Below are 22,744 nucleotides of genomic sequence, written 5' to 3'. Positions count from 1 at the left end.
AATAAAAATGCATGTTTTTTGCAATCTGGTACATCTGAGAAAGTTTCACATAATGTAGACAAAAGCATTACAAATAGCAGACAGTCCACGGGTGCATGTGCCAATAATGTATAAAATGCGCACTTAGCAGATGCGCTATAGAAAAGCGCGTTGTATCTAATGTGGTGAATCAGTCGTGGGTCCCTTCACACGGGCGATCCAAAATGCAGCCTGGGGGTGGGTGACCTTCTTTAGATGGCAGGGTGTTTAGACAAGTCCATACGGAATAATTCAACCTCTTCCAGGTAATAGGAAATTCGCCGGGAACCGCTAAGGGATTAAAATGCTCCACAGGAAACCGGCTATTCCCCAGCCTCTAGCAGGACCCGGAAGTGATGTCAGAGAAGGGCGGATGGCGTGGGTTGTGGCTTGTCTTTCTGTTCTGTAAAAGTAGATTTGTGGATTGCCAGGTGCAGGGGTAAACAGACTGCAAAAGTGACATTCTGAATATTTTCAACACGCGTTTCTATAGCGCATCTGGTGAGTGCGCATTTTACACATTATTGGCACATGCACCCGTGGACTGTCTGCACACTGGGATCCAATCATATCACCTTAAGATTTCTACTTCACGTCATCTCATAACTTGGATGCATTCCAGGCTTATGCGTTTTGCATCATCATTTACATCCAGATTTGGACTATTTTTACTATATATGTGATTACTGTGCACTTATGAATATAGTGTGTGGTTTGTTCATGATATCAACGCATCTACCTCATACCTTTATGGGATGCGTTTTTTTGGTTATACGTTTTGTATTAACATTTTTAGTTGGTTCTATCAGTACAAGTTTTACATGGTTATTTTTACAGTTTTAATTCCTTCAGGCATATCGCACCTATCGAGTGCGTGCGTCTTTCATGCTACTAGTTTGTTGTCTACCATTTTAAGCGCTGCACTACCATTTATATCAGATTTAATATTAACCAGGCAACACATTTTACAAGGTATAACAAATCTCACCACCCTACCCAACCAATTTGTTGTTAGGTGCAAGATTCAAAACAGGGCAACACACCAACAGGGCGCTAATGCCCCCCCGCCCCCACACACATACATTTCTGATTATGGTAAGCAGGAGGCTGCATTTCTGTCTACATGATTAAGAAAATTATATCAAAGTTAGAAGTTGTAGAAGTAGAACACTTGACATTTGTTAGTAACAGTAAAGGTTAGAAGATGCTCACAAACAAATGCATGGTCAGATTGGAAAAACAAAATTGAAGCCATACCGACAAAAACCCAATTTTGAGGGCCAAAATGCACAGCAAGCACACACACATGGGCCACCAAGGACTGTCAGCCAATAATCTGGCCTCGGTGCAATGTAAATGTGCAAAACACATAAAACTTTATTTATGCCAAGTGTTTTATCACGTGTGGTTTAGTACATGTTTGTGATTTCACCTTGTTTACAGTGCAATGTATTGTGTTTTTATGTGTTTTGCACATTTATATTTTATTTCATATGGTTTATGAAACATTACTGTATAAGCTTGTATAATAATATGAAGAATTGACTTTGTGATAATTACACACAGGAGGATTCACTAGGAGTGTAATTGAACCCTCATTTTGATTTAATTATTTATATAAGTGTGTGAGTACAGCGCCAATTTTGTTATAATTTTGATCCCAATCTATCCAGGTGTATAGCCAAGTGTCAGCGGCAACCTATTCCTAGAATAATAGTTTATTCAGGGTAGCGCAGGTGGTTCTCAATTGTTTTTTATCAGACTTGAGGATGGTAACTTTGTAAATACCAGTAAGAATAGATGGAAAAAATACATAGAAAACATAAAAAACGAATAATGCATACCACAGAAACATTATGGATTAGGCCGAGTTTTTATTAACCTAGCTTTAGTTGGCTACCCTAACCCAGGGGTCTCCAAACTTTCTAAACAAAGGGCCGGTTTACTGTCCTTCAAACTTTAGGGGGGCTAGACTGACCAGTGGGAGAAGAAAATGTCCTGGCGTCAGTAGGAGTAAACAATGCCCCATAATTGGTATTAGGGGTAGGAATAGTGCCTCATTGTTAGTATCAATGGGAGAAAAAGTACCCCATCATTGGTATCAATGGGAGAAATAGTGCCCCATCATTGATACTAACGATGGGGCACTATTTTTCCCGTTGATACTAATGATGGGGCACTATTTCTCCCGTTGATACTAATGATGGGGCACTATTTCTCCCGTTGATACTAATAGGAGAAATAGTGCCCCATCGTTAGGATCAACGGGAGAAATAGTGCCCCATCGTTAGGATCGACGGGAGAGAGAGTGCCCCATCGTTGGTATGGATGGGAGAAATAGTGCCCCATCGTTGGTATGGATGGGAGAAATAGTGCCCTATGTGTGAACCAACCCTAAGTCCCTGGGCATGCTCAGTGTAACAAAGCAATATATCTCAAATGTGAGACAAATGTTGTGCTATGTTGCTAATTCAGATGTGTGCTGGTTATATGTATCCCAATGCAAAGGATTGTAATATCAATATTGTAATATTATCCACAAAAAAGGGATATGTGTACCAAAATTTTACTGCAAAAAATTGTAAAACAAAAAAAAAAAAAACACAGGAGGATGACACCACTATTCCAAAGTGAACCAAACAAATATTGACTGGGGGTTAACACATTTTGGGGGATAATATTGTGAACATTTTGTATTGGGATACATATACCCAACACATGTCTCATTTAGTAACACAGCATAACATTTGTATTCCTTTTAATTTTAAGTTTTAATTTTCCTACAGTGCTGGATTTGTGTGTGCTTCGTAAAGAGGGAGTTTGACTTAAAATTATTTTTAGATGTTGAGAAACAAGTGCTGTTTGACCACCATTTAGGTAAAGTATTTCAAAATGCAAAGTCCATGAGCATGCTCAGTTACACAAACAAAAACTCAGAAATGGTCAAGTCACTGGGCATGTTCATTATAACAAGAAAAATGCCAGATATGGCTAAGTCCCTGGGCATGATCAATGCAAATGACAGTACATACAGAAGTATATATACTGGAGAGAATATATGCTTAGAAGAAATGTACTAGCATTCATTAAATGCGTAGAAAAGAAAATGAGTGTATAAGAAACACAGAAACGCAGTTTACAAATAATTAAAAATGGAAATGACAAATTATGAGATTATCGATGTGGAGGTTTATCTGTGTGGAAGCAGTTCTACAGTTACAAATTGTGGATGTATACTAGGACATATTAAATGCACAATAGATTTATATATAAATAAAATATATAGATTAGAAATATGATATATCAATATCACAACATTTAGAGATAAATATACATAAATAGGAATAAATGTAATGTAAAACCGTAGAAGGCAGTCATTATACAGGATAAGAAACTGAAATATAATCAATAGAATTAAGAAATAAAAAAATTAGAAAACATAAATAACTGCCTGGATAAACAGTGCAGTTTCTGAAAGTCAACTGATGGTAGCGAACGCCTTTTCCAAAAGTATAGAACACAGATATTTACTATAAGACACAGTCTAATAGAAAAGCGCCAGTGCAATTTCACAATTTTGTGGTTTGGGCATGCGCATTGATATCACCACATAGCCGTTGGAACTGTGTGCGAGGATTTTCCTCAATAACTTATTTTTTTACACACTGTTTTATCTTATTTGGAATGTATATATTCTTTACACTTTTCTATAACTGGGAAATAAAAATTCTATGTGATCATATTTCACAGCTATTTTTCATTTAGATGTGGTTCTAGGATGTCAGCTTTTTTGGTGTTCATTAGTAAATTCGCTTTCGCATCCATTTCTTTTTTTGTTTGAAAATCTGTTTTATTGATTTCAATAGTAAACACAAACACAAACGACATAATAAAACTTTAAACAAAAAGGTGCCCTTGCAGGGGCAGGGCATGCAAGGCTTAACCGAATACAGTTAGATAAAGAGACCATAAAAAAAAAGAGCGAAATCGGAAGGGAACCTTTACAAGTGAGGGAAAACACAGTAAATGACTACATACAAGTCAAGTCCATCTCTCATCCTGCTATGGTGGCAGTGTAGGCATTATCTAACCAACAGGACCAAATTTTGTAAAATTTACGGGGGCATCCTCTATTAGCCAAGTCATCCTCTATTATGGTCAAGTCAAGTCCTGCTATCATCTGCCATGGTGGTGGTGGAGGTATTATCTAACCAGCAAGACCAAATTTTGTAAAATTTACGAGGGCATCCTCTATTAGCATAAGCAGTTTGATATAGGGGCAAATGAGAGTTTATTGAACGTTTCCAGAAAGTTATGGCAGGAGGAGAGGGCTTCCAGCACAAAGTAATTGTTTTGTGAGCGTAAAATAACAAAGTATTTAGAAGGGTACGTTTGGCCGCAGCGGGAGCTAAGGATTCCACCAGCCCCAACAGAAATACTTCAGGTCAAGGGGGACTGTGATTTGCATTACATCTCCAATTATTTATAACACTTCCTGCCAATACCACACAATAGCAGGACAAGACCAGAATATATGAAAGCATTCACCCATCCTGATGTGAACAATGCAAACATGCTGGAGGGAGGGAATAGTTCATTCTGTGCAGCCGAGGTGGAGTGAAGTAGTCCCTGTGTAGAATTTTAAATTGAATTGAAAATTGAAAGCTGAGTTCCAGCAGTTTTCATGTTTATTAAAAGTCAGCAGCTACAGTTTTTGTAGCTGCTGACTTTTAATAAACACACTTACCTGTCCCAGAGTCCAGTGATGTTCTCACCCATGCCATCTCTTCTCCCCTTCTCTCCTCAATGGCGGTGCCATCTCAATTGTGGGCACCAGGCTGTGACAGATTGTCTCTCATGATTAATATTTTGGTGGGGCAATGCAGGGCCAGCTTCTCCAACAAATATAGGCAGGCCATAGGGCTGAGTGGTGGCAGGTAGGTATTAATGATAATGTATTTCTGGTTCCATAGTAACACCACCAGCATGACATATCTCCCATTGGGGTTGATGGCAACCTCTTCAACAACACACAGAACTGATTTGAAAATCAAGATGGACACCCCGCGAGAGTGTGTAGAGTAGGTGGCGTGGAATGCCTTCTGCATCCACGGTATTTTTAGAGCCAGGATTTTGCTGCCCATAAGATGGGTCTCTTGCAGTAGGACTATATGTTGGTTGTGCAATCTAAGGTATTGGAATAAAAGTGAGCATTTATACTTGGAATTTAGGCCCCTGACATTCCAGGAGAGGATAGAAAAGCAATCTTTACTTGTAGATGCCATGGTCACGGTGGCCGTAGCCACCCGAATATCAGGAGATGAAGTAGAAGGGTCCTTATAAGCAGCAAAATCAGACTAGGCCTTTGCATGAGGGGAATATAACCACAGAAAAACATAACTGATACAAAGAAATCCCCCTGGTCCTAAAATAAAACAAAAACAAAAACCTACCCCTGCATCACAAAAAAGAAAAAAAAAAAAAAAAACATTGCAGGGTCTGTATCCAGAACTAAGAAACAGACTCCACACGTCCATCTGACAATCCGCCTTGGGGAAGCTGATAGTACTCGTGTATGCAAGAGTCTTCCACTCCAACACCATCATAGCGAGTTGGCAGGATGACAGAAGGACTTAGGAATCTCCGTCCTTTGCAGGAAGACTATTCAAGAAGTAGAGGAGGAGTTCAGGAACAACTCCAATCATGTATCAATGTCGGATGAAAGACAAGGGGCACAGAAAAGAGGTCCAGCCAGGGCAAAGGAGTAAAGAGAAGACAAGGGGAATAAAGGGGAAGAGAGAACAGAGTACTTACAGGGCTCTTGGAATTCCACACCCTAGTGATTTTCTAGCCAAGTGTCCATCACAGCAGGAGTATCAAAATATTGGGCGGTACCACCATCTAGTATCTGGAGTATTTCAGGCCGCGTTCTCTGAGACGTTTGCAAATCTCAGTGAATAAACGCCGGCATTGTTGCACTTCAGAGGAGTAATCAGGATATAGAGAAATCTTGGCATTTTCAAATAGAAGCTTAGGTGAATTCCCTGTGGCTGACAGCAGTGCATCACGGTCCGGTCTGAGTAGTTTAGGAGCTTGATTAGAAAAGACCTCAAGGGAGTCCCAGGTGGTGGTGAGGTAGGAGGGACCCGATGGGCCTGCTCCACAGCAAATGTGGATGAGAGATGCTGGAGGCCCAGCAATTCGGGTAGAATGTGCTCTGCAAATTCTGTGGGTTTCGCGCCTTCAGACTTCTCCGGAAGGCCTATCATCCACAGGTTGTTCCAGCGTAGTCTATTTTCCATATCGATAGATTTGTCCTGGAGTGCCTTTACCTGCCTTTGAAGAGCCCAGAATCCATCTGGACCGTGTCCTGGGATATGTGGGATTCTGCCTCAGTCAGCCTGGAACGGTACTTCTCCTCCATATTATGTTGGCTAAGACCTATATCCCTGGATAGCAAATCTATCTTGGAGGTCAGTGTCACGGTCGCCCGATCGCCACCCTCAACATGCGACAATCGCACGACCACGACCAACAATAAGTCACACCCGCGGCGTCAAACCCCAGACCTTCTCACCAAACTCGTGACCAAAGGACAGGCCGATCTAAAACCGCTAGGTGACGTGCGTAACAATGCCACACTCAGCTGCACCCTGCACAACAATTGTCCAGCTAATGGAACGCAATCGATGCACCGGCAGCCTGAATGCGCTTGTTACTGGGTCGGGTTAATTACGCAACTAACCCTTCACTGCCACCACCCCTTTTTGTACAGAGAAAGGGGAAACTCTCTTTATCAAATATACACTGTAATGGTTGAAAAGTCGCCTGTCCAATACGGTCACTGCAGGCCGATTGGGCAGAGGATTAAACAAACACAGTAGCATCTCTTCAGAAGGCAGGGATTCGTAAATTGCAATTAACCATTTCAATACCGGGCAATTTTACACCTTCCTGCCCAGGCCATTTTTCACGTTTCAGCGCTCTCACACTTTGAATGACAATTGCGCGGTCATACAACATTGTACCCAAACTAAAATGTTATCATTTTCTTCACACAACTAGAGCTTTCTTTTGGTGGTATTTAATCACCGCTGGGGTTTTTATTTTTTGCTAAATTAACAAAAAAAGACCAAACATTTTGAAAAAAAAAACACGTTTTTCTTTGTTTCTGTTATAAAAGTTTACAAATAAATAATTGTTCTTCATAAATTTAGGCCAAGATGTATTCTGCTACATGTCTTTGGTGAAAATAACCCAAATTAGGATGTATTATTTAGTTTGTAGGAAAGTTATAGAGTTCACAAACTATGGTATAGATCTGAAAATTGATCAATCTTGAAGTACTGACAGCCAATCTAATTTCTTGAGGTCCAAGAATGTCAGAATAGTACAGATATCCCCCAAATGACCCCTTTTTGCAGGGTAGAGAGTCGGACGTGCTTCATAAAAGGAATGGCGAGTTTTTTGAAGTTTTATTTTTTTTGTCATAATTTTTTCGGAAAATGAAAAAATTAAAAAAATTATTTTCACTATTTTTTTTTACATACTGTCACCAGTGCAGTACAGCGTCATCATATAACTGGCATGGCGGTGAACAGGGACACTGACTGGTGACAGTATGAAAAAAAAAATATATATATATATTTTTTTTTTTTAATTATTATTATTTTTAATTTTTTATTACATTTTTTTTGTTTTTTTAAGATTTTTTTGTCATATTTTACTATGACCAAAGTAGTACAATGTTACCATAGTAACATTGTACTACTTTGGGGAAGTGATCAGTATTTTTTTTTTTTTTTTACACAATTTGCTTATAGCAAAGAATTACTTTGCTATAAGCAAGCATTTACCTGAATGAAATCGATTCTTTCAGGGTTTTTTTTTTTTTTTGTGCTTAGCTGTGATTTGGCCACAGCTAATCACATGACATGTGCATGTGACCTGCTGTGACCATTCACAGCTAGGCACTAGTATACAATGGATGGCATGAATGAAGCCATCCATTGTATACAACTGTCATGTGACCTGCTGTGATTGGTCACAGCAGGTCACATGGTACCGGCAACGGGAGCCGGTACTCAGATCTGTCATCGGCCGTGTCCGAGGTACACGGCCGGTGACAGATCGCGCCGCTGCGCGGCTCTGCAACCGCGCGAACTGTGCATGTGCGGGAACACACCAAATGGCGTGCACCCGGAAAGCTAAAGCGCTTTTGATGCCGCCAAACGGCTATAGGCCGGGCGGCTAATGGTTAAGAGCTTTAGAAACAGTTTAACACTTTCAGAAAGAAATATTTATTACTAAAAGAGTCAAACAGGTACAATAAAATATTTACAAAGAAATGTAACTAAGATATATATTTATATATAGAAAACAGCTCAGCACAGAGATAACAGGAAGAAGTTAAAAGGTTAAGTTACTTGCCATGTTCAGCCTTAGGGTAAGCAGTTCCAAGTTGCAGAGCGAAGGGTCTTTGATCTCCTGCTGTTACGATGTTAAAAATTAGGAGATGTGTTTAGCTTAACTTTTTAGGCTTGCCAGCCTGTCTTTTAAAGTCCCCCTGTGGGGGGGGGTGACTCTGAATACTGGCCAATACCCTGTTTTAGGCGGGATCGTCGGATGGGCTCTGCATTAAAACTGACAGCTTCATAATCCATGATATGAAACATAGGTGACAGCTGACCTGAGGAATGTTCATTTAACTTCTGTTACCTGGCTGGTAGGGTTTATGAGGTTCCAACTTCTTTCAAGTCTCCGAAAAAAACTATCTTATCTTGATTAGGAGGTGTGATTTTACACAGGCCTTGGGACAAAGAGTCTGCTGTCTCTATTATGGGGGGGCTTTGTAGTGCTGGGCCCCCTGCTGCTCCAGCCTGCCAGCAACTTTTAACACTTACACATCTGTCCCTGTGCCTCTCAGGAAGGGAGGGGGTAGGAAATAAAGGATTGAGGAATACTTTGAATGATAAAGGGGAACTCCGTGTCCATCTCTGATGAGCAAGTTTGCTACACCTCCCCCTCAGGTAGTTTCCAGGGAGGGGACTACAAGTCCCCTCCTGACGCAACCGACCTCTGTCCAGAGGTTCCTCTTGGGTCGTCCTGGTACCGCTGCACTGCGGGAGAACCGAATTCCGTCTGAAAAGGAAGCCATTCTCCCCAGCAACACTGCTGGGCCGACCAAGTGAGTGGTCACGGGTGGGCACCAGTCGGCTGTGGCTCTCCGAATCCTGTGGCAACTGCCTGGGTGCCCACCTGTTCACAAAACATTTCGGCTCAGGGGTGTCATTTGCTAACATATTAATATGTAGCTTCTTGTCGAGGTAGAGAAGGAGATTTTCCTCTCCTATCTTCTTCCTCAGGCTTAGGACTACATCTGGCCTCGAGGTAGTAGCACCTGTGTGCACCGGAACCGGAAAGGTGAATTCTGGACCTCGCCTCCCAGTGGTGTCCACAGGTACCTTCATCCAAGATGGACAGTCCTCGTTACCTGCTAGCATCCAGGACACCAGTTCCTCCAGTTTCCTGTCTGCTAGGTCAGTCACAGGTCCAGCTGAGTCATGATCGTCGCATCCAGGCGTCTTACCGTAGCCAGCTGCACCCACGACTGACGTAACCTGCTTTTTGGCCTGGGGAGCAGACCAGGCCTCAACTGCCTCAGTCTCCCCCTGCCCAGACCTCTGGGGGTCTCTTCCTACTGGTGTGTTCCCAAACTGAACCACTGACATGCCCCTCTGTGTTTTACCTGCTCAAAATTAAGTCTGCAACTCACTCACTATCATACTAGATAGGCAAAGACTAAGTCTTTTTAGGTAAAATAAAAAAAGTATATTTATTGATATTTAATATTTCCTATTACAGGTTATAGCTAATCATATATAGAATAAATCATAAAGAGTAAGCATCAATACATCACCGGATATTGTAGCATCACCCTTCGCCTTGATTGGGGGACTTCCAGCAATCAGCGAGGAGGAAACCGGGAGAAAACACCGCAAGACACGTCTGTCGCACCAAGATTAAGTCCCGTTTTCTCCTCAGAAATCCCCCCTTCTTATAAGACAAAATTGTTATTTCACGTGTGTATCTGCGCAGTAGATAAGTTCCAGCGTGTGAACACGGCATGGGTTCATGCTCAGTTGTTTGTTCTCACGGTGTGCCCCATCTCATAAAAATTTTATCTTAATTCCAGATAAAACAAGTTTCATTCCCTTCTGCACAAACGAATCTGAACTGTAATAACCTGTTATACCTGTAACAGTGCAAAACCAAGAACTGTAATAACCTGTTATTCCGGTAATAAGGAAACCAAGTGTTCAATTATAATCTATACATTCACTCTTATACAAACCTGTCACACTCGTATCACAATCGGTCCTTAATTGAACACTTAGGTTCCATATGTCACCATCAATACTCTTGGTTTTTTACAAAACAATTTATAAGCCATGAAACAATTCCAAAGTGATAATAGAATTACCACAATAGAAATAACCAATACAGGGTGTATCAGAAAATTCAAGACTCGTGTTGCAGAAGGAGAATAACCAGTAAATAAATCCCACCAATGGTGTGAAGTTGCATCAGCTATGCTAGAGCCCACCTTGACAAGCTTATCTTTAACAATAGTAGTCCCTATCACATGCAATGCAATTGATTTGTTTAGCAATTTAATATGTTTCCTAACTTCAGATGATTGGTTAATAATCTTTTCCAACTTCGATAGGCTAAAATCCCAATTAGGCACTTCTAAACTAATTTGTCTCCAATATGTCTGTACATCCACTTCAGTGTCCGCTTTTAGAATAAAGGTTTCATTTTCCCAATATACTGTTGTCATATTACTTACACACCCTGAAAAGAGGACTTGCATATTTGGTACGGCGGGCACGTTTGTGATCATACAGACAGTTTGGGGTGCAATTTCAATCATATATTTATATGTCAAAGGTAAAATTGTCCATTTACAAATATTTACAGTATTTTGCAATAAACAAGGTTCGTATACAGCAGACTGCAACTTGCATATCTTTCCCTCTAAAGTATTATCACAGAAGGAAAGATGTCATGGAAATTTTGTATTGTTGGTCGAACTTTAAATGTGTCATATATTCTTGTTATTCATATGTCTCTCGTGTGGCTTAATTAAAGCTCTGAAGGCTGCAATTGGGCCATGCGCATGTACAATGTATGTATTACAGTACTCAGCTCGGTAATGGATGAGATGGCAGATCTGCGCTTATAGACCGGCGTGTATACCACCACGGCATTCGATGCGAATGCCGCTGTCAGTAGACCGCGGGCCTGTATCCACATATCAGCAGCATAGTACCACATGGGCTTCATAACGCAAGGCGCCAAGCGGTGTGAACTCCACGTGTAGGCTTATGCATATCTTAAAACCCATTACCAATCTGAACTGTATCCGGATGGATGTGTTTTAATAAAGATCGTATCGGGCCCATCCAGGTACAGACTGATATTTCTAGGGAATGCATGTACGGAGAATGGACATACTGCTAGGAGCTGGAAAATATGCACTCCACAGAGGGCTCATGGGAAGGGGAGGAGATATGCTCTCCATAGAGAGCTCATGGGAAGGGGAGGAGATATGCTCTCCACAGAGGGCTCATGGGAAGGGGAGGAAGTCTGCTGACCACAGAAGGCTCATGGGGGAAGACCAGTGACAGATAATAGAAAAGGCTATGCTCCAATCGGAATGTACATCCTGTGTATAGGCACTCCCCATTGCATTGTTCTGTGGGAGGGGTTTGACCTTATTCATGTGGGGGGGGGCGTGTGTGTATTTGTAATAAAACCAGAGGGGAGAATGAAAACGGCCCTTATGTGAATTCAACCATCAACCTGAAGGTGTCGTGTGATCATTTCCAGGTATAGGGAGCTCCAAACACCCACATTTCAACAGAAGCTAAAGTAGTTGGATGGGTAGGAATCGTGTAGTTTAACTGCAGTCGTGGTAAGCGAGATTCACACAGCTTTATGGGGGATTTCTGCGCATCCAACTGCGAGTACTCACGGTAAGGGGAAATTCGTTAAAGCGAATTTCCAAGACAGTTTGGCGAGCCTGGTGGATACTAACGCGTATTCTTGCATAGCTAACCGAGTACGAGGGGGAATGAGCCATCATGAACTAGCAAAAAGTATGCCGGCACATTTCAGGTCTCTCTGCCATTAAGAGGATCGCTTTTTGCGTGTTCGTGTGGCTGATTTCGCTCTCTGTTAGCTAACAAGAATTACCGCTTAGCAAGGACCTTTTTGTCCTAAAATCTTGATCTGTGGGTGAAAGACGAGGGTTTTCTCTGCTGAGAGCAGCAGAGGGGTGGGTTTGGTTGGCTGGATTTGGTCAAGTTTAAAAATCTTCCAACCAAAAATTAAACGGGTATATGTTTTAGCGGGTAAAAGTTGTTGCATAGTGTTAGGTAAGTATTTGTGGGTTGTAGGTACTGTGGTGATTGCTTTACCCCCCTCCACGTGAGGTAATTATTACAGTGCTGAAAGGCTTAGATTAATCGTTAACTGTTGTAAGACCTTTTGTGTGTATGTAGTCTGTGCAATGTTTTGTGGTACTACTGCTCCCAGCAAGCATGCAGCAGGGGGTCCTTTCTGTTACATGTGCATGTTAGTGTGATACGTTGGTGTTTTATGTCTGTTCTGTGATTGTGCCAAATTGTGTTGTATGTGTACTTCATATTGTTGTGCAATTGTCCAGTGTATGTTCTGTCCAAACGTCTGTTTTATGTAAGAGGTTAGAGGCAATTTTGAGGCTAGTTTCTACCATGTGCTTCCCTGTGGGGGGCCATTCTAGTGTCTACCATGTGCTCCTCTGTAGGGGGCCATTCTAGTGTCTACCATGTGCTCCTCCGTGGGGGGGTCATTTTCTTGACTAACCACATGTGCTCCTTTTGTTTGGTGGCCATTTTGTTGAGTACCACATGTGCAGTAATCTCTATGCAATGTGCATGAAGTTTCCTATATGCATTTGACCCATTTTGTGTTTTAATCCAAATTTTTACAGTTTAAGTTGTTTGCTTTTAGCTTTAAATTTGCGTATTGCCAGCCAATTTAAAGTGTGTTAAGCGAGTTTTTCCCTCACGTGTTCCACATTTAGTGAGCGCGGTGAAGTCTGGGTTTTTGCACATAGATTTCTTGTATAGTGATTATGTTTTTCTTGTGTTTTTCTTGTTAAAAGTAGTTCCTTATTGTAAAGCGGGTTTGTTTTAAAGCTGCTGCGTTGCGTGTTTCGCATCCAGCAGACTTTTTGTGTAAACGGTTTTAGGTGGTTGCAGCGAAGATTGCGTGTGTAGGGCAGATCGTTTAGCGGTGCTGGTATGAGTGATTTTTGCGTCAGCAACAAGGTTACTTTTGGCGCAGTTTTTCGGTTTACCTCTGTGTAATTGTTTTACTGTGAAATGTCCCGTGTTTTTCATAAGGATCCACTTTGTCCTTTTTAACGGTTTTTCAGGTTGAAAAGGGGTTTTTCTGTGTGTATTAGGAAAGTTTTTTCTTTACACAAATTTCCTAAAGGTCAGTTAGCAGGTTTCCGGCCAACCAGTGACCCCTAAGTAACATCCAAGAACCCCTCTTTTTGTTTTGACTTGTGTTAGCTACTGTGTGCAGGGAGAGAAAAGCCACTTTCATCATTGTGCGGTGTGGCCTGCCAAACACAGTGGGTGATGAGAACCACATAAATTACGCTGTGCGAGTGGGCGGTCCAGGGAAGTGTAACGCTTAGCCTGGTTACCACAAACACTTCGGGTGGTCAGGATCACATAAATTGCGCTGTGGGAGTGGGAGGTGTGCTCTCAGTCTGACCGCCACTTGATGCACTTCGGGTGATCGATAAGTATCACATAAATTACGCTGTGCTGGGAAAGTGGTGGAATCAGGCCTCTCGGTAGGATCCCACCGAGTGCTCCAGGGGGTAAACAGGTACCCGGACGCGGGATATATACCAGTGACTAGTCACGATGGGCAGTAGTCAGTCCATGAATAGAGAGGGGGAACCAGCCCTCTTCAGGGTAAGGACAGCTGCACAACTGATGGAGGTGAGTTTGGGGGGGGGAAGTCTACAGAACCCCTCAAAAGGTGGAATAAATGGTCGAAGGGTACCAGATAGGAAATTCCCCGGGAAGGTACATTTGACGCATGGAGGTGGGAAAAATTAATCTCTGAATTTGAACCACGGATGCAGGCGTCAGAACTAGAGATCGCACAGCTATGGCTTCACAGGTCAATCCAATTAGGGAAGCAGGGCATACATAAACTGGTGTCTGTCCGGAAGAACCAGGTGATGTATACCTGGCCTCCAGAGGGAATAAAACAGGAGGATCCAGTGTCAGAGGTGGAGGAAGCTCTTTCAGGGCTGACTCTACTAAGGCAGGCAGGGTCAGGGTCTGCTGGGGTTCCCGAACAACCAACAGTGGCTGAGATAAGTATAACTGCACCTGTCTCTTCTGCTAGTGACGTCACTCTTGACGTACCTTTCGTGTCTTCTGTATCTATGCCTCAGCCTCTACCTCTACCTCTCCCTTCTCCCTGCTTCACCCCAGCTCCTTCTGTTTCCAACTATGAAGCCTTCTCAACAACCGATTTGCAGACTATCTGTGAATCAAGGGGAATAGACACCCGGTTAAGAAATAGGGCGGATTGCATCAAAGCGCTACGAACCACTGATCAGACCCCTGCCCCCCAGCTATACCCTGATCTGAGGGACCTCAAACCTGAAGGTGCAGTAAGCGAGGTGGTTAATCTAAGCCCACCGATGAAGCTGGGCCAGCCCTTGCACTCTTCCCGGACCGAGGCCTATCCAGTCAGGGTGCAGCAATTTGAAGGTCCTCCCAATGCACAGGGGGAACGGACTTTAGGGGAACGGGTAGTTTGGCATGTCCCCTTCACCCCGGCAGAGATCCGCACTATTCTGGCTGAGCTCCCGGACTATCGAGTCAATCCAAGAGGATTTGCTCGAATGTTTGGACAAAACCAGTTCAGCTATGGTATGAGTGGGTCAGATTGTGCACAGATCCTGCGGGCGAAGGTGGGCATGGAAGTGGCCAGTACAGTGATTGCAGGGTGCTCTATAACCACGCATGAGGAGATGACTTCAGGGGGCAAAGAGTTCTGTACACAGCTAAAGGCAAAGCTTCCAGAAATGTATGGTGCTACCTCTACTACGGACATGATGAAGCTCACCCAGGGTCCTAATGAGGAAAGCGCCTGCTTCTGGCGCCGTCTCAAGCAGACGGCACTGGATGCGGATCTGGAAGTTGGACCTGATGCTCCAACTGAAGGGGTAAAGGTGACCGCAACGCACATTCTGTTGCGGGCCAAATTTTTGGAAGGCATCGATACTAAAATTCGGGAAAGGCTGGTTCTGGCCCGACCCGAATATAATGAGATGTCTATCCCTGCTATCCTTTCCACTCTTGCGGCAATAGAGAGGGAAATGGATAGAAGAAAACAGGACAAGGCCAAAGTTCTTATGTCCCAGACCCCACACGAAAAACCAAGGGATCTGGGTCACAGGAAGGATAGGCCCCCACCCAGGTGCTTCCAGTGCCACCAAACGGGGCACATGAGGAGGAGCTGTCCCCAATTACCTAAAGGTCGGTGGCAGTTCATTCCTGATGAGTCCTCCGCCCCTGTGACCACATGGTAAGTAACTCCTATGAATTCTCATAGGAAGTTGACAAATCGGTGTCGGCCCAGATCCATCTTTTTCTAGAGGAATTAAAATATCCCCTCCCTTGCCTCACCGACACCAGTGCAGCAAGAACGGTCTTGCAAAAACAGGACATCCAAGGCAAGGTACCCCTCTCAGGGGAAAGCCCTCCTAACCCCTACTAACCTCACTATCAAACGATGCACTATTCTTAACCCAGCTTCTCTTCTTCCTGTGTCGGAAGATGAGAAGGGGGGGGAGGACAGCAATGACAGTGCTGAAATTTTGCAACACGACTAACAATACTAACACCTCTTCTGCTAACATGTCTTCTTTGTCCACTACTAACCTCTCTTCCAAAGGACACAACTGCATTTCTTTGGTGGAACTGGAGTCAGCGACGACACACCCCATATCACCCCGAGAGTAGCGGTAAGGTTGAACGTCTTAACGGAATCCTTAAAAACAGGATCGCCAACATCATGGTCGATATCCAAAAACCTTGGCCTGAGTGTCTCCCCATTGCCCTCTATTCCATCCGGAATGCCCCTCGGCAACCACATGGGCTGTCACCCTACGAGGTGTTGTTTGGGGGACCTCCCAAAACAGGGTTGTACTTTCCTCAACAGTTGTCGTCTTTGCATTCACAGCTTACAGGTTATGTGCAATCTCTGCAACGGGAGCTGCAGAAGGTACACCATCGGGTTCGCGAATCGCTCCCCGATCCAAATACAATAACAGGTGTTCTTTCTATTGAGCCAGGTGATTGGGTCGTCCTAAAGAAACATCAAAGAACCGGACTCGAGCCACGGTTCACCGGACCATACCAAGTCCAGCTGACGACACCTACCTCACTCAAGCTCGAGGGACAAGACAACTGGGTGCACGCAAACCACTGCAAGAAGCTTTTCAGCTACACCAGAGAATGAGGGGTGTCATTTTCCTTTTTCTTTTTGTTTGTATGTCTTACATGTGTGCGAATGGAGGAAAAGATGGCAGATACCCCAACCTTTTATTTAAAATGCATCTGCGATTAGCCAGAACCGCCAACAAAACCAACTGTTGGGTATGCTCTAAGCCCCCACCCAGTCATCACATGTCCGCAATGGCCGCTGTTCATGCCCTATATGACATCCGCGTCGGCATGAAAAAGCAAGGGACCCCTGGTCAGCCCCCACGTAGACATTTGTCGGTAGAACTTAATGACACATTTTTAGCAGGTAACATCAGTTTTAGCACCAATATTAGCTCTAGCTCCTGTAGGACCCTCGTCAGTCCATTATGGGTAACTGGACAGCTAGGCAGCCCTCAGGTGTGCTTTAACATCAGCTTTGGCACAGGTAACAAGTTTGTTGGGACTACCACCTGTGAGGGAGGTATAACTGTCAATCTGACTAACCAGACTTCCCTTCTGAGTAACCACACTGACCGACCAGACCACGTGTGTTGGAAGGACGGATGTGATGTGCAGACTGAGGGAGCAATCCCCCAGTCTGTGCAACTGTTGCTCAGTGCCAGAGGCCGAACGAGGAACTCCTCCTGCTCTGCTCTGACAGGTCCATACTATTTTCTGTGTGGTTCGGCAGCCTATAGAACATTTCCCCAGAACGCGAAAGGTTCGTGTGCCCTCATAAAGCTAGTCCCCGCATCCTATGTAGTGATGGATCATGAAGAGTTGATGGTCCACAAGAAGGTAAGGATGGCAGGGAGAGTTCGCAGGGAGCTGTTCTCTGAGGGCGACCAGGCATGGGCTTGGTTCCCCTCATGGACAGGTTGGGGAATAGAACTTATGAAGCGCCTGAACAATGTTTCTGTCATCGTGGATAGTATGTTTAACGAGACCGTAGAGGCTGTCAGAGAAATTGCCCAAGAACAACGGCAGATGGGAATTTTAGTGCTTCAGGAGAAGATGGCCCTTGATTACCTTTTAGCCGCCAAAGGGGGGTTCTGTGAGTTCATCGGAGAGGATTGTTGTACTTGGATAGAAGACACCGATGACAAGGTCCAGGCCCATATGGACAAAGTTAGTGAACTACAGGGAAAAGCTAGAGCTATAGCTAGTGAGGGTTGGAATCCATTCAAGGGTTTGGGAGGATTGGGAGATTTCCTGTTCTCCATCGGATCTTGGTTGAAGGAAGTGGGAGTGTATATCCTGATGCTTCTCTTTTTCATCTGCCTTTTATATGCCGCGGTGAGATGTTCCTGTTGCCTCATCGACCGTGTAAGCCAAGCTCGGGCAGACGACCACATCTCCATGCCCGCTCCTGGGATCCCACTCCAACCACTGATCGGAGGAAGACCTCACCAACCAACCACCTTCTCTGCAGATTACGTCCTGGCTTCCCTCTAATTTATCTCCCTGAAGACCACATTCTCCAAGACCTCCAAGCAAGCTTCAAGCCTCATCATGGTTTGTGTCTGCGATTTGGAAAACTGTCTGGGTCGAGACCAGCCTTGTGTGGCCCCGTCTGCAGGGGCAATTTGAGAATCTGCTGCTGGATCTCCCCAGACCACCGTGGGATCACAAGCCTTATTCATACCACAAGTCTGTTTGTGGTTTCTACAAGAGCCTTCCTGTAGTGAAGGTTCCAACGCTCTTGAGGATCATTGCTTCAATCAAGCCTGTTTGCGTCGAGTCTGCGTCGGGTCTTGTTGTTTCAGGTACCCCATGGAGCTTTATTCTCAGGGACAACTACAGGAACTCTTTGAGGTTTTGAGACTACACCCATCAAGCTGAAGAAGAGCAAGAAGGGACAGGAGGAGAATATGATAAAACAGGAGGGAATGTCATGGAAATTTTGTATTGTTGGTCGAACTTTAAATGTGTCATATATTCTTGTTATTCATATGTCTCTCGTGTGGCTTAATTAAAGCTCTGAAGGCTGCAATTGGGCCATGCACATGTACAATGTATGTATTACAGTACTCAGCTCAGTAATGGATGAGATGGCAGATCTGCGCTTATAGACCGGCGTGTATACCACCACGGCATTCGATGCGAATGCCGCTGTCAGTAGACCGCGGGCCTGTATCCACATATCAGCAGCATAGTATCACATGGGCTTCATAACGCAAGGCGCCAAGCGGTGTGAACTCCACGTGTAGGCTTATGCATATCTTACAACCCATTACCAATCTGAACTGTATCCGGATGGATGTGTTTTAATAAAGATCGTATCGGGCCCATCCAGGTACAGACTGATATTTCTAGGGAATGCTTGTACGGAGAATGGACATACTGCTAGGAGCTGGAAAATATGCACTCCACAGAGGGCTCATGGGAAGGGGAGGAGATATGCTCTCCATAGAGAGCTCATGGGAAGGGGAGGAGATATGCTCTCCACAGAGGGCTCATGGGAAGGGGAGGAAGTCTGCTGACCACAGAAGGCTCATGGGGGAAGACCAGTGACAGATAATAGAAAAGGCTATGCTCCAATCGGAATGTACATCCTGTGTATAGGCACTCCCCATTGCATTGTTCTGTGGGAGGGGTTTGACCTTATTCATGTGGGGGGGGCGTGTGTGTATTTGTAATAAAACCAGAGGGGAGAATGAAAACGGCCCTTATGTGAATTCAACCATCAACCTGAAGGTGTCGTGTGATCATTTCCAGGTATAGGGAGCTCCAAACACCCACATTTCAACAGAAGCTAAAGTAGTTGGATGGGCAGGAATCGTGTAGTTTAACTGCAGTCGTGGTAAGCGAGATTCACACAGCTTTATGGGGGATTTCTGCGCATCCAACTGCGAGTACTCAAGGTAAGGAGAAATTCGTTAAAGCGAATTTCCAAGACAAAGATCATGCGTTCTATTTTCACCATCCACATATGTGCCATAAAATTCTGGAGCCCAATAATGTAAATCTCCGGGAACTCCTAGAATCAAAGGCATTACCACAAATTTGCACATTACACTAGATTTGGTCACATTATACATATAGATTGTTCCAGAACAGAATGTGTCATTGCAAAGCATCTTCTGAGATTCCAAATACACCCAAAACTTTGGATCAATCGATTGATTAAACACGGTCCTCCATATTTGTTCATTTCCGGCCATCAGCATGGGCTGAAGAACTCCTTTCTGTTGTTGTTGGTAAATAGTTTGCAGTGAACATACCGTCCAATTTACAAAATCAGCAACATGTCGATCAAAACCATAATTGAATATGTTGGAAGCAGCTTGTAAATCGGCCATTATAGTATCTACACCAGCACTTATTTTAGCTGGCTGCCATATAGTGGGCATCCAGCTAGCTTGTAATGTTAAAGCATCATTTAATTTGCTACCAGCATTATGTAAACTATTGGTTAATGCTTCTATATCAAAACCATTCAAAGTCCCTGTTAATGTCCCATAACCTCCAAGCATGGTATCATACCACGCCCGTTTAGTACGTGCAGGCTTTGGACAGTTCATAGTCCGTGGAAAAACAATTTGAGCATGTATTATAGTCTTTTGGGCATGTTGCCCCACTTTTTCACAAGTAGATGGGAGTCTTTTGATATGACCCGAATCAACACGAGACGTATTAATGTTAACAAAAACCAGATGTTGTGCCCACCAAGTTCTGTTTTGTATGACTGTGCTATTGGCACACGTCACCACCTCAGTTTCATTTAGATAGAAAAGAAAGTTAGTTCCGTGCTTAGTACAGTTCTTATACAAAATGTCTTGAACAGTCTTATTGTAGAAAAGAAAAAGAGAAGAACGTTGGCAACAACTAACATTTACTCGAGCCATTATATTCACTTTTCCATTGTCTTTATGCAATGCATACGTTGGACGGTATCTGCTTCTGGACGGATCAGGAGCCCCAGCCCACATGCTTCCATCGAAAGTAATATTCAAAATATTGCAAGCTTGATTAGCAGGACAAGAAAAAGAATCCTGCTGCCGGTTTTTGGTTGAGTTTTTCCATCTCCACCCCACCCTACTTTGATGAGTGTCAGTCACTTTAGTTCCTGGTGTCCAGGCTTCAACGGATAAGGTGGCCGACCACCCGATACCAAGGATTCCAAGGGCGATAACATGTTTTAGTTTGATCTGTAATCAGAAACAAATTTCAGCTCTATTCTCTCAAATAACATTTTTCCTGAGGAACATATTCCCATTTTTCTATTCCCTGTCTCATGATTAACAGGGTTCGGTCCTTGCCAACTGCTATTACTTCTGCAGGGGCAGGCGGACCTTTCTCGTCCTGTACCCATATTTTGGCTCCTACATTGACTGTGTCGGTGGATCCAAATCATGTATCCCCCCGCACTGTCAATTCGGTTGGAGCCTGCCCTTCCTCCAGTTGGGCCAGGTATATGGGTATTAACAGCAACTGTGCCATCCTTTCTCCCTTATCGATAATCAAGGATTCTCCTCCTAGATTGATCATAATTACCTTTATTTCCCCCTGATAATCCAAGTCAATCACTCCTCCGATGACTACGGCTCCTCTAAGTGCAAATCTAGACCTAATTGATATCTGTCCAAAATGATTGTCAGGTATCTTACAACCTATTCCAGTAGGGATGGTACTTACCTTTCCTGGTCCTATAACAATCGTGTCTACCGAATAAAGATCCAGACCAGCTGATGCGGGTGTTCCTCTGTATGGTGTCTGAGCTTCTTTATTCATTTTCCAATATATTATAGTTTCAACTTTTGCTGCCCCAAACTCAAATTAGGGGTTAACATCCGCATCAGAGGTGTCATGGAATCAGTAATCGGCCTATTATTTATTATCTGTAAGGCTTCAGTTAAATTATCCCTCCATTGTCCATAAGATTCTGCTCCTGTCAACTTCTTCATAGTGGATTTTAGTAATCCGTTCATTCTTTCCACAAGCCCTGCAGCTTGGGGGTAATAGGGTATATGATATATCCATTCAATATTATGCTCCTTCGCATATTCCTTTACCTGTTGTCCTGTGAAATGAGATCCATTGTCAGTCTGAATCTGTAGGGGAGTACCATAATACTGTGTGATAATTTCCAAAGTTCTCAATGTACTCCATTGAGTGGCAGACTGACAAGGGAAACCAATCATTAACCCTGAAAATGTGTCTACTGCTGTGCATACATACTTACATCTTCGGCTTTCTGGGAGAGGCCCAATGAAATCCAGCTGCCAAATCTGTCCAGGTAACTGTCCTCTCCCTATATGTCCCATCACAGTATGTGGAACTTCCCTCTTTTGGGTATGTTGACATACTGGACATTGTGCTATTGTTTGCATAATAATGTCTAACGTCAGAGGTATGCCTCTCACTTGTGCCCACCTGTAAGTGGCCTTTTCTCCAAGATGTCCACTTTTTTGGTGAGCCCAAACAGCTGTACCTTGAAGCCATGTTTCCTTTTCGGTATTATCTTCTTGCTCATGGGATGTTTTGGATATGGCTGCGGCAGCGTCTGCTTGGGAATTAAACAAGCGTTCTAATGAGTCAAGAGGCACATGTGCATCTACATGGAATACAGAGGATTTGGTATTTCTCACAAAATTCTCTATATCTTGCCATAACTCTTTCCCCCATACTTCTTTACCATGTATTTGCCAGTTATGTTTTTTCCAACCCATGAGCCAAGTGGCCAATCCATTCGCCACTGACCATGAGTCAGTGTATATGTGACACTCACTACCTTGTTCCTGTTTGAAAGCCATGAACACAGTATATAGTTCTGCATATTGACTGCTTTTGCCATCCCCCTCCATAGTCAGGGTCTTTCCCAACTTGGGGTTGAAGGCCACACTTTTCCATTTTCTGTGCCCTCCAACATATCTGGCAGACCCGTCTGTAAACCATGCATGTGTTTGTTCTTGTTCAGTTAATTCTGAATATTGTCTTCCCCATTTTACTGGTGATTCTTCTATTTGTGCTGCTCTTTCTAAAGGGTTAATGTCTTCAGGAGGGATATTAGCTATTTTTTCATGTAAAGCTGCTACTCCCCCCTCCCCCTTTTTTGCTCTTTCAGAAATATACCACTTCCACTTAATCACGCTTTGCTGCTGTGCATGTCCTTATCTGTTGGATTTAGGACTGGACAGGACCCATTG

General features: G+C 43.6%; 3 protein-coding genes across 3 annotated transcripts in view; 1 reads left to right on the top strand and 2 right to left on the bottom strand.

Moving 5' to 3' along the window:
- The window catches only part of LOC149441655 (uncharacterized), a 76,054-nt gene extending 56,769 nt beyond the window's left edge, over window positions 1–19,285 (top strand). Inside the window, exon 2 of the mRNA XM_089657072.1 lies at window positions 16,463–19,285. Within this exon, the coding sequence (XP_089513198.1) occupies window positions 16,626–18,050 (1,425 nt within the window). The 5' untranslated portion in view covers window positions 16,463–16,625 and the 3' untranslated portion in view covers window positions 18,051–19,285. The remainder of the gene's footprint in view (window positions 1–16,462) is intronic.
- On the bottom strand, window positions 9,827–11,074 carry LOC149441656 (uncharacterized; the record flags this gene model as incomplete). Its single annotated transcript, XM_089657074.1, has 1 exon — window positions 9,827–11,074. A coding segment is annotated over one exon (663 nt), but the record flags the coding sequence as incomplete, so codon positions are not given.
- On the bottom strand, window positions 18,488–21,781 carry LOC149441654 (uncharacterized). The gene has a single exon (XM_089657073.1). It carries the CDS (start codon window positions 20,525–20,527, stop codon window positions 19,475–19,477), a length of 1,053 nt encoding a protein of 350 aa, XP_089513199.1. The 5' UTR covers window positions 20,528–21,781; the 3' UTR covers window positions 18,488–19,474.
- Between the last annotated feature and the right edge of the window lie 963 nt (window positions 21,782–22,744).

The sequence above is a fragment of the Staurois parvus genome, unplaced genomic scaffold (assembly GCF_062004578.1).
Source record: "Staurois parvus isolate SC_StPar_1 unplaced genomic scaffold, SC_StPar_1.0 ptg000961l, whole genome shotgun sequence".
NCBI classification, from domain to species: Eukaryota; Metazoa; Chordata; class Amphibia; order Anura; family Ranidae; genus Staurois; species Staurois parvus.
This window is presented reverse-complemented; position numbering and strand designations above follow the sequence as displayed.

Bases quoted from the DNA above. Each gene is read 5' to 3' on its own strand.
- LOC149441654 (XM_089657073.1), bottom strand. From the start codon at position 20,527: ATGTGGGCTGGGGCTCCTGATCCGTCCAGAAGCAGATACCGTCCAACG.